General features: G+C 34.6%; 1 protein-coding gene and 1 non-coding gene across 2 annotated transcripts in view; both read left to right on the forward strand.

The window, feature by feature from the left end:
- Positions 1 to 2,405: 2,405 nt before the first annotated feature.
- The window catches only part of LOC100957064 (fibronectin type III domain containing protein 3C1-like), a 42,058-nt gene continuing 29,542 nt past the window's right edge, over positions 2,406 to 14,921 (forward strand). The window contains exons 1-14 of the mRNA XM_012811805.1: positions 2,406 to 2,486; positions 3,279 to 3,401; positions 3,711 to 3,786; positions 5,177 to 5,253; positions 6,466 to 6,736; positions 7,337 to 8,158; positions 9,151 to 9,203; positions 9,516 to 9,658; positions 11,551 to 11,610; positions 11,967 to 12,105; positions 12,662 to 12,715; positions 12,827 to 12,948; positions 13,029 to 13,203; positions 13,928 to 14,014. Of these exons, the coding sequence (XP_012667259.1) occupies positions 2,406 to 2,486; positions 3,279 to 3,401; positions 3,711 to 3,786; positions 5,177 to 5,253; positions 6,466 to 6,736; positions 7,337 to 8,158; positions 9,151 to 9,203; positions 9,516 to 9,658; positions 11,551 to 11,610; positions 11,967 to 12,105; positions 12,662 to 12,715; positions 12,827 to 12,948; positions 13,029 to 13,203; positions 13,928 to 14,014 (2,283 nt within the window). The remainder of the gene's footprint in view (positions 2,487 to 3,278; positions 3,402 to 3,710; positions 3,787 to 5,176; positions 5,254 to 6,465; positions 6,737 to 7,336; positions 8,159 to 9,150; positions 9,204 to 9,515; positions 9,659 to 11,550; positions 11,611 to 11,966; positions 12,106 to 12,661; positions 12,716 to 12,826; positions 12,949 to 13,028; positions 13,204 to 13,927; positions 14,015 to 14,921) is intronic.
- LOC111728649 lies at positions 4,381 to 4,486 on the forward strand. The gene has a single exon (XR_002775882.1). It is a non-coding gene; the product is annotated as a U6 spliceosomal RNA (small nuclear RNA).

A 14,921-nucleotide genomic window follows, 5' to 3' on the forward strand; every position in this document is an offset into this window, starting at 1 on the left:
CACAAATAATCCTTTTAAGGCTGTGCTGCTTCTTCCTAACAGGAGTGCTACACATGTACATGGGAGTGGTCCATATACTCCTGTGCCAATTGGCTGCACTCCCACGTCTGGGGTTAGAATTACTCTTTGTCTGGAGGAAAGGTCCAAGCCGGCGCTGTTTGGGGTGGCTCGGACAAGCTGCTCGATAGATAGCTTGTTCCCTGAGGGTACCACTGTGGGTTCAGGGATGTCTGGAGTGCCCTGAAAGCTTGTCTGGTTTGTGCCGGGCCCCGGGGCTGGGCCCTCTTCCCATTTCTTGACTGGGTTGAGGTTAGTGGCTTTCCATCTATATCTGAAGTTGATCTGCATTCTCTAGCCCAATGGGGCCCTTTTCTGCATCGTGGACAGTTGCCTGGAGGTTTCTGTCCCGGGCCTCTTCCCTTACATTCCTTTTTAAAATGTCCTGACTTGCCACAGTTATAGCAGTTCCCTTTACCTTGTAGTGCACCAGCTATGGCTAGCCCTATTTGCTGAGCTTCTGTTACATCTCTGCAAAGCCTCAGGTAGTCAGTGATTTCTCTATGCTTATGTGGTCTGAGGATATTCTGGCAGGCCTTAATTTCTGCTTGTTGAGCAGAGCAGTGTGGAAATGTCCAGGCCGGTGCTGTGGGGTGTGGCTTGGATGAGCCGCTCAATTGACAGCTTAGTGGGGCGTGGACCAATCCCACGGGAGGCTGCAGTGCAGGAGCCCAAGCCGGAGGAGGGGCCGGCCCACAGTGCCTGCTGCGCTCCCTCCTGCAGCCGCTACAGGACCCCCGCCGCAGCTCTAGCTATAGCGCCTCCCACTGCTGCCCGCGCCCCCAGCCTGCCCTCAGCTGCCCGCAGCCCGGTGGTGCGGCTGAGGTGACGGTGCTGCCGCCGGCTGGGGGTGCCCGGGGTAACAGGTGCGCCCCACTGCTGCCGTGGACGCTGCTGTGGAGGCATCTGAGCACAGCAGGTGGTGGCTGGGGGGGGGACCCCAGGAGGGCTGCTCCGTGGAGCTTCATTCACAAAAAAGGGCCCACAACCCTTCTCTGTTTCCCCTTCTATTTCTGCCCTGTTGCTTGTGTCAGGGATCTAAAGGATGAGAGGTCAGGGTATAAGGGCCCGGACACCTGTTCCCCTTCCTCCTGCGATGCTTCAGGAGGATCCTGAGTCCCCTGACACTCGGCCTATGCTCGTTTAAAATCCTCCTGCACTTAACTTAAGTTCCTTTTAAGCGACCTGAGCTGGACGGAGGAGGGCGTCTAGAACCGCTCTCCATAATGAGAATGCCCAGGTGGGAAAGTCTTTTGGTCCCCTTTTCTTCAAGTGCTCTGTGAGATCATGTCTGACTTGTTCCCAATCCCTGGGGTTCAAAGCCCCTCCGAAAGCAAACCACGGACTGCTCTCCTGCACTAAGCTTATAAATTCCTGTAAGGTGGAATTATGGACTTTTATTCCATGCTGCTTCAGCAGCGCCTTAAGGCTGACTGTTAGTTTCCCTTGTTGTCCACCCATTTCGTCGGGCACTGGGGTCGCTAGACGTCTCTCTAGGACTATGTATGGGGGGCAGTGCACTTACCTGATTGCGGACTTATGCGCGCCGCCTCCACGGTCTGAAGACTGTCTCGCTCCCTGTTCCCGGAGCTACACAGATCTCGGTGGGACCTCCACTTGACACTGCCAGACCGGCAGGCGGCGTTGGGGAGTTTGTGATTGGCGTATGAGAGGGAGAAGGAAAGGGAAAGGGTGGACACAATCACACAACCACTCATACAGTATAGGGAGAAGGCTGAGCCGAAGCTGTTTATTTGGGATTGGTACAATCTTATATAGGGTTAGTAGAGGGGGAGTGGTTATGCTGTTCTGATGGGAGGGGCCCTGCGCTGTGCTCTGCGTTTCTGTCTAAGTCTTATACAATGTAGCTACTTCTATCCTGTTTACTTACCAGCACCGGTCTCTTTATTCCGCCTTTTCACGTGGGGGTTGAATTAGGCTAGCACTCCCTCTTACGATGTAGTTTAATATTTCTGTTAACCCTTACAAGAAACCAGTTGTTTGAACTTGATCTAAGTGGATAAAATAATCAATGATTTATTTAACTAAACATTCTTCATGCTGCAAAATGAAGATATCTTTGCCAACATATGACTGAATAATGAAGACTCAAGCAAAAATCCTTGACTCCGAATTTTATACTCTCATTTATGAAGATCATTGATGATTTTGAAATGTTGCCATAAAATAATTTCAGTAATATAAACATTTCTAGGGAGAAAAATAAAAATGGCTTTTCTCAGGAGTATTTTGTTGTGTTTTATCATTTGAAACTATGACTTCATCTGATTAAGATTTAATGTTTTTTTCAGAAACATCACTTATTGTGAAAGCTAATCTTTTTAGACATGAATGAACATGGGCTTGCACCTACTCTTACTGAAATACCTCCTATAATTCCCGTTATCAATGGGGATCCCATGAACGAGGTAAGGGTAAATTTTTTCATTATAACTGGTCAGAATATTCTTGAATGTAGTATTAGTTTTTATTTAGAAAAAGTGTATCCCTTTTTATTATCGATCACTTATTTTGGAAGTTTTTGGCCTTTTCACCAACATTGCTTGATCTTTCTTGTAGGCTTTTTACAATTGCTTGCAACATTTAACACTAGTTTAGGCCACATACAACCTCCTTTGAGATTTATTTAACTGCTTTTTCAGCCTCCCTTGATCAGCTCAAAAATCCTGGTGTTGTGCCTTAATTCTATACTATCCATAGTTTCTTCTGATTCATAGATAAAAATATGACTCTAGTACAAATTAAAATTCCTCCATACTCATTCATAGATATGGGTTCAACTTTCTATTATTTCAAAATACTGTATTTGAGGGTGGCGCCTGAGGCTCAAAGGAGTAGAGCGCCAGCCCCATATGCCCGAAGTGGCAGGTTCAAACCCAGCCCTGGCCAAAAATTGCAAAAAAAAGAAAAAATACTATATTTGAGAATCAGTAACTTTTATGTATAGAATTGTTTTCCATAAATAAAAGAGAGGAAATAGTTCAGATTTAGCATCTGCTCTTTCTTTAAATCATTCTATTCAAGAGAAGTCCTATCTCAATATGTAATGTAAAGAGATCATCACTAACTTTTCTTATCTTCAGTTTTAAAAAGAGCAAAGATTGTACTTCTAGCTTATGAGTTTGATATCATCACATCAAAAGGAACTGAGATTAAAATGACCTTACTAAAATTAAAATTACTTTTTTTTTTTTTACTAGATAGAGAGTTATCATCTAGATAGCACTGTTGCAACACAGTATACTACTAATTATTCACCAATGATGACTCATCCTAATAGATATACCAGATGGCCTTCTTGTCCTCAGTACTGGATACAACAAGTATGTTTAAGTTTTAGCTTAATATGAGTTTTATTTGTCTTTTTCATTTTATAGGTTTTCATTTGGGGGTATTGGGCTTTCTATCTGAATGCACTTTTCTGTGACCTTATTATGTTAAATTTTACTTGGATCTGGGAGGATCTGATCTTAAAAAGGGTATCGAACTTCTAAGTTCCCTTTGATTCAATTCTTGTCTCTTTTAGCATTTTGAGACACTCAAAATTAGTGACTCTGAATATTATTTGGAAACACAATATTTTTTCATAAATTAGCAGGAAAGTATATCATCAAAGAATTATTTATTTCTAGATAATATTGGTGCAAGTTAACCCTGGGGAGACCCTCACCATCAAGTCTGATGATGGGAACATTCAGAATATTCAAGGTTAGTTAAAGTGTAATTTGATGTATATTATTTGAAATCAAACACAGTGAAAAATATTAGCATGAAATTGCTTTACTAGCAATTGGTATATATACCAGGTATATATAGATAGATAATAGCAAATGGATAGCATATAGAATTGTTTCAGTAGTAATATAAAATTAATAAATACTTGCTTCACATAGCTTTATTATTTTTTCAAAGTGAGATGATTATTATTGATTTTATGCCAATTATTTTTATCCTAAAGTGATTTTGAACTATATCTGAAGAATTTCTAAAAATTCATCAAACAAAGGCTTTCATATGGCTACTATATAAAGTTTATCACAAATTCATATTCATTATTTTCCCATTATTAAAACTAAATTACTATTCTGGGACTTGAAAGTGGCATATATTTTTAGAATAGAGCACTAATTATAGTAATTTCAGATAAAAATAACATATCAAAGTTTCCATTTTGTGTTTTATGTTTATTTGCAATAAAATCATATGTTTAAAGACAGTAAGAATACCTTATATAAAAGTAGGGCATAACATAAGGAGTGTTGAGTCCTTTATTACATGCTATTTTCTAAAAACATTTTTACTATGCTCACTTTATCAGCACATATACTAAAATTGACCAATACAGAGAAGATTAGCATGGCCCCTCCACAAGGATGACATGCAAATTCATGACATGTTTCATATTTTTATGAAACCAATAGAAAACAACTACATGCCCACATGAAAGAAAAACACAAATTCCTGTGGGGTGATGGGGATGAAGAGGGATGAAGATTGGTAAGCTCTCATTTAATGGACACAATATAAAGGCATGGGGCACACCTCCTGGGTGAAGAACTAAACTATAACTTGGACTTTTCCTGATAAATACAGTGTCACTTAGTCATTTGTACTCTGGTATTATTTATCTAAAATTTAAAGAATAAATAAAATCCTTTTTCACTTTACTATTTTTGGTGGGAAACTTTAAATGAAAAATTACTTAAGTTCTATTAGGTAATGTCATTATAAAATATTTTTTAGGTTACAAAGTGAAACTTTTATTACTCAATATATAACCATGATAGGTAAGAAAGAATCAACAAGTAAAATTACAATTATACCAGAAAGCTTATAGTTCATTTTTATTAGCAGTAGGACCAACAATTTTTATAAATTTTACCCAGTACTCAGTATATGCTTTAATTATTTTCCATGGATTGTTATGGATTTTTATTGATTCATCTATACTCTGACCAAGTCTCCTTTGTGAGTAAACAACATACATTTTCAAAATGGCTGAATATTAAGCTTGAAGGTGTGTGCAAAGTCAACTGGCTGATGTAATGGACTTTGTTTAAAGTTATTAAGGTATTTATTAATAATAATTCTCTTTCAGGACCTGCCGATGTACCGCTGATGTCACCAAGTGGCACTTTGCCACCAATATATCTTCCTAATGGCTACATGTCTCAGGTATGCTAATATGGTTTTTATTTGGTGTTTAGCTCTTAGTTATCATTCAACATTGTTCATATGTCAGTCTGTGATAAGAGGACTTCTGGAATACTATTTATTAATTCACTTTACTGTTATCATCACTGCTAAAAAGAAACTGCTTTTAAATAAATCTCTAAAACTCATCCTCCCTAAGATAGTCTTGTAAATGATATCTAATTCATCTAATGAATTCGGATCTCTTCATATTCATTAATCTTCTTCTTCTTTTTTTTTTTTTTTTTTTTTTTTTTCTGGGTACTTTAACCTGTCTTAATTTTTTATTAAAATTGCTTCGGCAATTACTTTTGTAGTGTGTGTGCTTTAGTTATTAAAATTATATTTTCAGTTCAGCAGTATGTCATTCTCAGTATTTCATTCTCACTTAAGAAATTCCTGGAATGTTGATCAAGCATCTAAAATGGGTAAGGAGGTATGGCTTCTATGGAGATTAATCAAATAACCCACGGCCTAAGAAATTTTATAATGGACAATATGTTTTTTTATGCTTCTTTATAGTTTTTGCCTTAGTGGTTTATTTGTTTATGTCTATTACACAGCTATGGAGATGATGAATACGCTAAATAAGTCAATACAATATGGTTTAATTCTAAATGGATTATCTATTGGGAAATATCTAATAAAAATACTAATGAATATAACTTCTCTCCAGAAATTCCACTTTAAGAAATTTATCCTACAGACATATAGTCACAATTTTTGAATAACGAATATATAAGTTTATTCATTATAATACCATTTGTAATCACAAAAGTCTGGAAACAACCCACATGCCTAAAAGAAAAGGAAAAATAAAAATTTGCATTGTTATTTGTTTATATAGACATAAAGACATTCTGGAAGAATTCTAGAAACTAAGAACAGTAGTTATCTCCTCAAGATATTTTTCTGAGCATCTGTTGAGCAGATGAGAGTTAAATGGGAAACTTAATCATACACTTCTTTATACTTTATCATTTTGAACCATGTCAATATATTATCTATTATCAAAAATAACCCCTTTAAAACCAATATACATGGGGAAAAGGAAGAATTATCTTACCTTCTTGACATTATAGTATGCTTTAGTTTTCTGAATTAAGAGTATATGATATAAATTCAAAACTTAATTGAAAAAATATTATTTTTATGAATTCTAATATACTTATATGATTCTGTCTTCCATCTTAGGTAGTGGAAGAGAATGGGATTCGCAAAATTATTATTGTGCCTCAGACAATTGACTATCACACATCCATGCCTGCTCCTATGCAACAATTATCTCACTTCATAACATCATCCTCTCCTATATATCCACAAGCCCCTCTGTTGATGTATCCCCCAGCTCAAGGGGAATTTCCACCACCTTACATTCAAGAAACTATGCCAAAGCAGCTGCCACCACCACCACCACCACTGTTGACAGCATCACCAGCAACATTTATATACCAAGATCATCATGGTAGTATATATTTTTTTAAACAATAAATACCTTGATTTTATTAAAATTAGTGGCTTTGGAGAATTATTAAAATAAACAAAATGAAAGATATTAACAGTTCCATGAATGATTGCATTTTGTGCATATATGTTATCCTTAGGTAGTGGAAGAAACCTAAGAGATAAATATTCAGCAAAACACTCATTAAACAGAACTTTCTATAAATATTTGCTTTACTTTAATATAGCATGTGATTTGTGATGCTCATTTTTAGTGGACTGCATCTATAAAATCATACTGAAAAGCCATTTTTAAATGTCTTAAATTTTTAATGCCCTGTACCAGGAATATAAAAGACAGTGGAGGGTCAACATTAGAGTAATACTAAGACCTTAAAATTTGGAAGTTGAGTTACTACCCAGGAAAACACTATATTTTCTTGTGTTTTTCCTTGGTACATATCATTACATTATAAACACACACATATGTAATGACTGTTTTAAAGCAAAGTAGAAAAAAAGGTAAAACGTGGCTTAGCAATGTTCCTTTTTTGTTGATAAGAAAGACCTTGAGAAATGTAATTATTATAATTTTTAAACAATATTCAATTGTCTCTTTTAGAAACCTATTCACACGGAAGAGCAAATTATAACCAGTTAGATGAAAGAGCTGCCAAAATGGGAGAACATACAAAGAAAAAAGTGAGAGAACGCCAAGTTGGTGGACATAAGAAGAGCTATATGGTTAACAACACCTCTTTGCTTGTGAACAAAACCAATAATTTTTCCAGTATTTCTGCTACTCCAAGCACTTCCACTATGAACTATGCTCCCACTACCTACAGTGTTGACAATACTTCAGGCATTTATGCTATAGACAACGATCCAAGCACCTACACTGTTGACAATACTTCGAGTACCTACACTGTGGACAATGTAAACACTTATGCTGACAATATTCCCAATACTTACGCTGTTCACAAACATCCAAGCACTAATATTTTTGAGAAAACTCCCAGTAATTCTTCCACTGACCATGCCCTTAGCACTTCACTCATAGATTCTACCTTGGGCCCTGCCACCACTGATAGAGTTCTGGGCCCTTCTAGTACTAATTATGCTCTAAAGACTGCCATCTGTGATAAAACTCCTAGGCAATCAATAACTGACTGTACTCCCAGACCATCAGCTATTGACAGTACTCTAAGCTCTTCTGTTTCTGACAGTGCTCCTAATACTTCCATCTCTGAAAATGCTCCCAGTACTCCTGCCATTTATAATGCTTTCAGTACTTCCAATAATGCTCTCAGCATCTCCAACATTGTCAGTGCTCAGGTTGAAACTAGTCATGGAAAGAAACACACAGCTGCAAGAGGTGAAAACATCAAGCAGAAATCAGGTAAAAAACAAAACAAGAGCCCATCACCAAATGTGGCAGAAAAAGGTAAGATCAGGAGTTTGGTTTTGTTGCCTGTGAATAAACATTCTAAACATTAGTTTAGGAATCTAGTGTACTTTTAATATTAGGTGCCATTTTCTACTTTCATTTCCTCTTGTATTCTTTATCCTCTTACTTCTACTTTTTTATATTTTATTATTAATATTCTCTTTTATTGACAAATCATAATTGTATACATTTATGGGGTACACTGTGATGTTTTAACACATGTATACCACGTAGAATGTTCAAATAAAGATGATTAACATATTCATAAACTCACTTACCTATCGTATCTTGTGGTAAGACATTTGGAATTTACTTTTTTAGTTATTTTGAAATATACAATACATAATTATTGAGACTATAATAATCACCTTTCTGTGCAATAAATCTCAAAACCTGTTCCTCTTATATATCTGAAACTTTGTACTCTTTGATCAACTTTCCATTCCTTCCCTCTCACTATCCCCAGTCTGATAACCATCATTCTACTCTCTACTTGTATGATTTTAACATTATTAAATCCTACATGTAAGTGAGATCATGCTGCATTTGTCTTCCTGGACCCGGCTTATTTCACTTAGCATAATGTCCTCCAGATTCATCCATGTTGTTGCAAAAGATAGGTTTTTCCCTCCTTTTTAAGGCTTAGTAAGTACAAAAAACACAATTAAGCTGCCTTCTAATATCATGAAGAAATGATTCCTCATACATATAATTTGTTCTAGTTACATGCCAGTGAAACATTGCAAATTACTCCATGATCCAAAGTTTACATGATTGTATTTAAATTGGGTACTTTTGTTTATCTTTTGTTAGAATTTATTAGTACATGCTTTAGATTTCTCTTTTAAATCTTTCAATGTGAATTGCTATTAAGTGTATAGTAGATCTCTTGAAGATAATATATTTATAGCTGATAATAGACATCTAATTTCCTTCTCTTGGCTTTATTAATGTAATATTTTGTATGGGGTGCTTTTTTTTACTTTTAGAATGCAAAATAGAAATTGGAAAGTCATGCTGTTTCAACATTGAGAAACCTTCAGTAAGTAAAGTGAATATTTACAGATTCCTTTGAATTAACTTTGTCAATATAAAACATGCAAATTCACCAGTACTTTTCTCTAGTACAGTTGTAGTTTGAAGCCGTTAACTGGTTAAAGCTTTCAGCAATTCAATAAATAAAGATTCAGTTTAATATTGTTAAGGATAGGATTAATGGTTCATTATTTAATCACAATATTTAAGCACCTAAGATGACAACATATTTAGCATTGACTAAGACTTATCGAAAGACTACATCATAACTTACAGATTATAGGTTTTAAGTACACTATTTCAATTTTTGTTATTTTAGGTTTCTGATATTCAAACAAGATCTGCTGTTATTTCATGGAATTGGTATAATTCTGAGAAATGTGACCATACTAAATCTCCTGTAACATTTGAATTGGCAATATCTAACAGTGGTAAAAATGGAAAATATAAAAATGTTTATATGTAAGTCTCTTTTTAATAATTTCTTGTATTCAATTTGAATATGCTCTGTAAGCATATAGTCCCAAACTTACCTAGCCTAAGTTCTAAAGCTTTTTCTGCAATTTATTTTTAAACTTGAAATGCATTTTTCTACAGAAATATTTTTCTAAATGGTGGCAGGTTACCAAGCCAGTCAACAAAATTCAGTGGATCATAAGTATATTAGAGTTTAGAAAGATCTTAAATATCTGGTCCATTCATTCACTTCAGTTTATAGACTTATTATTAGGCAAGTTTAGACTGAAGGAAGAAAAGATTCTCTCCAATTCACCTTTTCATTTTTTACTTAGAAAGTATCATATAATGGTAAGGCTTTGATTACACGCTCAAGGTATTTACATTGCAATGGTAATTTAAAACTTGGGCTCTCTGAATAAATTCATTAGAGAAGCTAATTATAAGGTCTAAGCTATGATATCAAGATGAACTTAGAAATGTATTCAAAAGACAGAAGCAGGATGCTGAGAGGGAAATACCAACAGAGTAGGATACAGAAAGAGCACAACCAGCCACTCCAAAGAAACTTCTGGACTGAATAGAAATGCAATCTGAAAAACAGCAAACTAAGAGAAGTACTATGAAAATGAAATGCCAAGTGGTGGAGAAAGAAAAATTCTTATGCCCACAAAACAACTAGAACATAAGTAGTTCAGAAATAGTGGAGTTGCCTGCATGATACTATAAAATATAACACATCTTAAAATTTATCTCCTAGAATTTGTCATCTTTGTTCAGAGACTCAAAATGATGATTTTAATTAGCTATATATTGTGTAAAGATTTTTTTTTATAATTAGCAACTAAAATTTTTTAATTTAAGAATTATAATACATGATCTTCTACATTAGGTAGGGGAATATGAATACATCAAATGTGTTGAAAAGCTATTTATAAAATTAACTTTACCAGATGTGATGGCTCATGCTTGTAATCCCAGTGACTCTCATGGCTGAGGCAGAAAGATTTCTTGAGGCCAGGAATTCAACACCAGCCTGGGCAAGATAGCAAGATCTCCATCTTTAATTAATAAAATAAAATAACTTTTGAGTAAATATACATGGTGATCTTTCTCTAAAATTATGCCCTTTACAAAAATCATTATTATTTTTATAAAATTGATCTTGCCTGTTGCTCTGATCACCTTAAGTGGCCTTTCCTCAGAAGTATCAGCCTTCACTTAGAAATATTAATCTTTTGGGCAATACCTGTGGCTCAAAGTAGGGCACTGGCCCCATGTACTGGAGGTAGCAGGTTCAAACTTAGCTCTGTCCAAAACTGAAAAAAAAAAAAAAAAGAAAGAAAGAAAGAAAAAGAAAGAAAGAAAGAGAAATATTAATCTTTGAGCTTTTTTGGAGGATATTTTAGGGTCTAGAACTTGATGGAATTTCTTCAGGTGGTAGAGTACACCTAAGTCCTTGTGACTATTTGCTCAGGAAGATGTTGGTGTGGGAGTACAGTCACTCTATTCACCATAGCAAAAAGTGCCCACCCAAGATAAATTGCTCTGTGTGACTTAATGAATAACTTCCATGTTGAATTGTGTCTTTGAAGCTTTCATGTCTACACTACTCAAAATAAGCTAATTAAAGGCAAATTTGTACTGTTATAGTACAAAGAATATGTAGTAGTAAAATGGAAAATTTTCATTTCTTAAAGCTCTATTAATTTGGCACACAAATGAAGTATTTTGAATTATTAAATCACTATTTTGTATGAATATAAAAGTAGTTAAAGTTATCCGAACTCTAAGGAGAATTTACTTCTATTTTTGCCATTGAATATATAAAATTAGGACTCATTACTGAGTTTTTAAATATGTGAAAGATCCATTATAAACAAATGTTATCTTCACAGTGGTGATGAAGTTACATTTACCCTACTTAATCTACAACCATCCATGGCCTATTTTTTAAGGTAAGAACTCCATCCTACACAACCTACCCCTACCCTGTATCCAGCCAGACTCCTCAGTCTGTAACAGTTCACTACTTATAATTTATATAGTCATCCCTACTATTTTCCAGCCCTGTGGCCTTTCATTAATGATTCAAAACAATATACCTCCGAATCCAGCATTAGTTCACTTTCATTTAGAACAAATGAGAGGTACTTTGGGAATCATTATAGAGAATCTATTCAACTTTGCTCTATTAGTATATTTTTTTAAAATTAGCTCCTAGAAAATGTGTATGGAAGTCCATGTTTGCAATGTAGTACATATATTTTGATAAATATTTAAAAGCTTGCAATAATTGTCATTACATTTTTAGAGTCACAACCATAAGAAGCTCAAAACACAGAACTATGTCTGAAGTGGTTAGCTTTACAACCCCAGGTTGCGAACCAGACCCTCCACTTCCACCCAAGCTGATTAACCGATCAAAGAGCAGCCTGAATTTACAGTGGAAAGTAAGACTTTTACTACCACAACAACCTAAACATGTTTTCATAATTTAAAAACACTTTTTGTACTGTTTCTTGAATTTTAAATATGGAATTATGCATGCCTCATCTGACCTAAATCCTTAGCCCTTTTTCTTCTGTATAATAGTCTCTCTTTTCTGTATTGATACCAAGAACCAAGTAAATTGATAAATGTTAATAAGATTTTAATAATTATTAAAAGTTGAATTATCCATTTCTATAACCTAAATTTAGTTATTTATAACTGTAGTTACTAACATCTCCTCTCAATTTACTTAAGCCCTTTTTTTATTGTATACTATTTAGAAAATATAACAAAACAGAATTTGGGCATTTTTTAGAATGTAAAGAGCGAATTTTGACTTTAAAATCTGGATTGCTTCAAAACCAAACTATAAACAGTTTAATTTTACAGTAATTTATACCACTTTAAATGTATATACATATATACATATCATATAAATACACATACATAAATTTAGCATATTTGTGTTACTTGTAAAAACGGCCCATCATAATTTAATTTTTCTGATATTTTTAGGGTGCCAATGATAATGGTTCCAAAATAAAGAGCTTCCTTTTGGAATGGGATGAGGTATACAGTTGTATTTTTTAAACCACTTATTTTTGAATGATTATTGTTATGAATTTTTGTTATTAATTATAACATTTTATGACATTCTAATATTTTCTGTCTATTATTAAGGGAAAAGGTGAAGATTTTAAAAGCTGCTATATAGGTACCATGAAACAACACAAGATCCTTAAACTGAATGCCTCTACAAAATATTCATTCAGATTAGCTGCCAAAAATAACTTTGGCTTGAGGTACATTGACTTATTTGCAATATTTAAAACTCTATACTTTAATAAAACACTGAAGCTAATATTTTCATCTTATTTTTCAGTGATTTTAGTGAAATTGCAGTCTTCCATACCTCAGGAACTATGCCTCCAACACCTTTACCTCCAAAGCTAAAAGAAGCAGGAATCTGTAATTTGCTGCTAGAATGGTGTGCCCCAGCTAACAGAGACCCAAATGGCACTCTAACTTATGTATTAGAAATGGATGAAGCAGGATCTGTAAGTTTTCTTTACATATATTTTAATCATCTACTTCAGTTTTAGTTTTTTTTATAAAATTTACACTTGAAAATATTTTAAATTTGATTAATTTGTTTTCTATTCAATTCAGTCAGAAACTGAATATTTCCTGATTCTCTGTGTTCTAGATGGGAACAATACAAAGCTAAGTTTAGACAGGCCTACACAGGGCGATCTGAAGGTACCCAAGTCCCTGCAAATTAGCTAGAGTCAGCAGTATCCATAACTATAGCATAGAGACTCAGAGAAATGTATCAGTTCTTCAACTTTGGACCTATACCAGATAACCTTGGGTGATTACACAGATCTTGAGCACCTCAACATAATTCTACCCTTTCCTCATTTCCCTGGATTCCTGATGTAGATGAGCATCTGTTTCATTCCATTGTGAACTTTCAAGTCTATATTGAATATCTTAACTTATAAAACAATGTAATTTTTATGTATATTTTACCCCAATTTAAATAGAGTAGCTCTCATTAAGAAGTGTTCTATGTTGCAAGGAATATGCTAAGTACTTTCACACACATTATTACATTAAATCCTAAGAAATATTAGTCCTTCAACATAGAAATTAGCTTCATTTTCTTATATAGAGACATTAAAGGGACTTGCTCAGAATCACCCATATGGAAAATAAGTTAAAATTAGAACTTGAACCCAAGCCTTCCTGATTCCTAAGTTTATTGCCTTTCATTTCCAGGGGTTAGGTTTTAAACCTAAATACAATGGAGAAGATCTCTCTTGCACTGTAAGAAATCTTCAAAGAAGCACTACATATAAGTTTAGGGTATGTGGTTACAATTTATATATTTCTAATATTTTAACATGAAATATTCTCTTCAATAGAGAAAAATGAGTGGCTTTGTTTTATTTTTTCTCCCTTTATCGAGTCATATAGACATAGATCAAGAATACATTTATGCATTTGTGAGGTACAATGTGTTGATTTTTTATATATTTTGAGTGCTTACATCAAACTAAGCAACATAGCTTTCACCTCATTTAATTAATTATTATGTTAAGACATTTATGTTCAATTCTTGATAGATTTGGTTTGTACCTTTGCCATATGCTCCATAGGTGTGGTCCCACCATTTACCCTCCCTCTCTCAAACCTCCCCCCTCCTCTCCTACCCTCCCCACTTCTCTCCTTTATCCTGGGCTATAGTTGTGATCTATCTATCACAAGAAAGTGTGAGCAATTATAAATTGGCTTCACAAAAGTACTGAGTACATTGAATACATTTTCTTCCATTTCTGAAATACTTTACTAACAATAATATGTTCCAGCTCCATTCACATAAACATAAAAGAGGTAAAGTCTCCATCTCTTTTTAAGGATGCATAGTATTCCATGGTATATATATACCGCATTCCTGGGTCGATAGGCACTTGGGCTTCTTTCATGACTTGGCAATTATGAATTGAGCTGCAATGAACAATCTGGTGCAAATATCTTTGTTTCAAAGTGACTTTTGGTCTTTTGTATATACACCTAGTAGAAGAATTGCAAGATCAAACGGCAGGTCGACTTTTAGATCCCTGAGTGTTCTCCAAACTTCTTTCCAAAAGTAATGTGTTAGCTTGCATTCCCACCAGCAGTACAAAAGTGATTCTCTTCTTCCAAATCCACACTAACATCTGTAGTTTTAGGATTTTGTTATGTGAGCCACTTTTTTTTCCATTTTTTTTTT

This window comes from Otolemur garnettii, unplaced genomic scaffold, assembly GCF_000181295.1.
Source record: "Otolemur garnettii isolate 467f Iridium unplaced genomic scaffold, OtoGar3 scaffold00175, whole genome shotgun sequence".
NCBI lineage: Eukaryota > Metazoa > Chordata > Mammalia > Primates > Galagidae > Otolemur > Otolemur garnettii.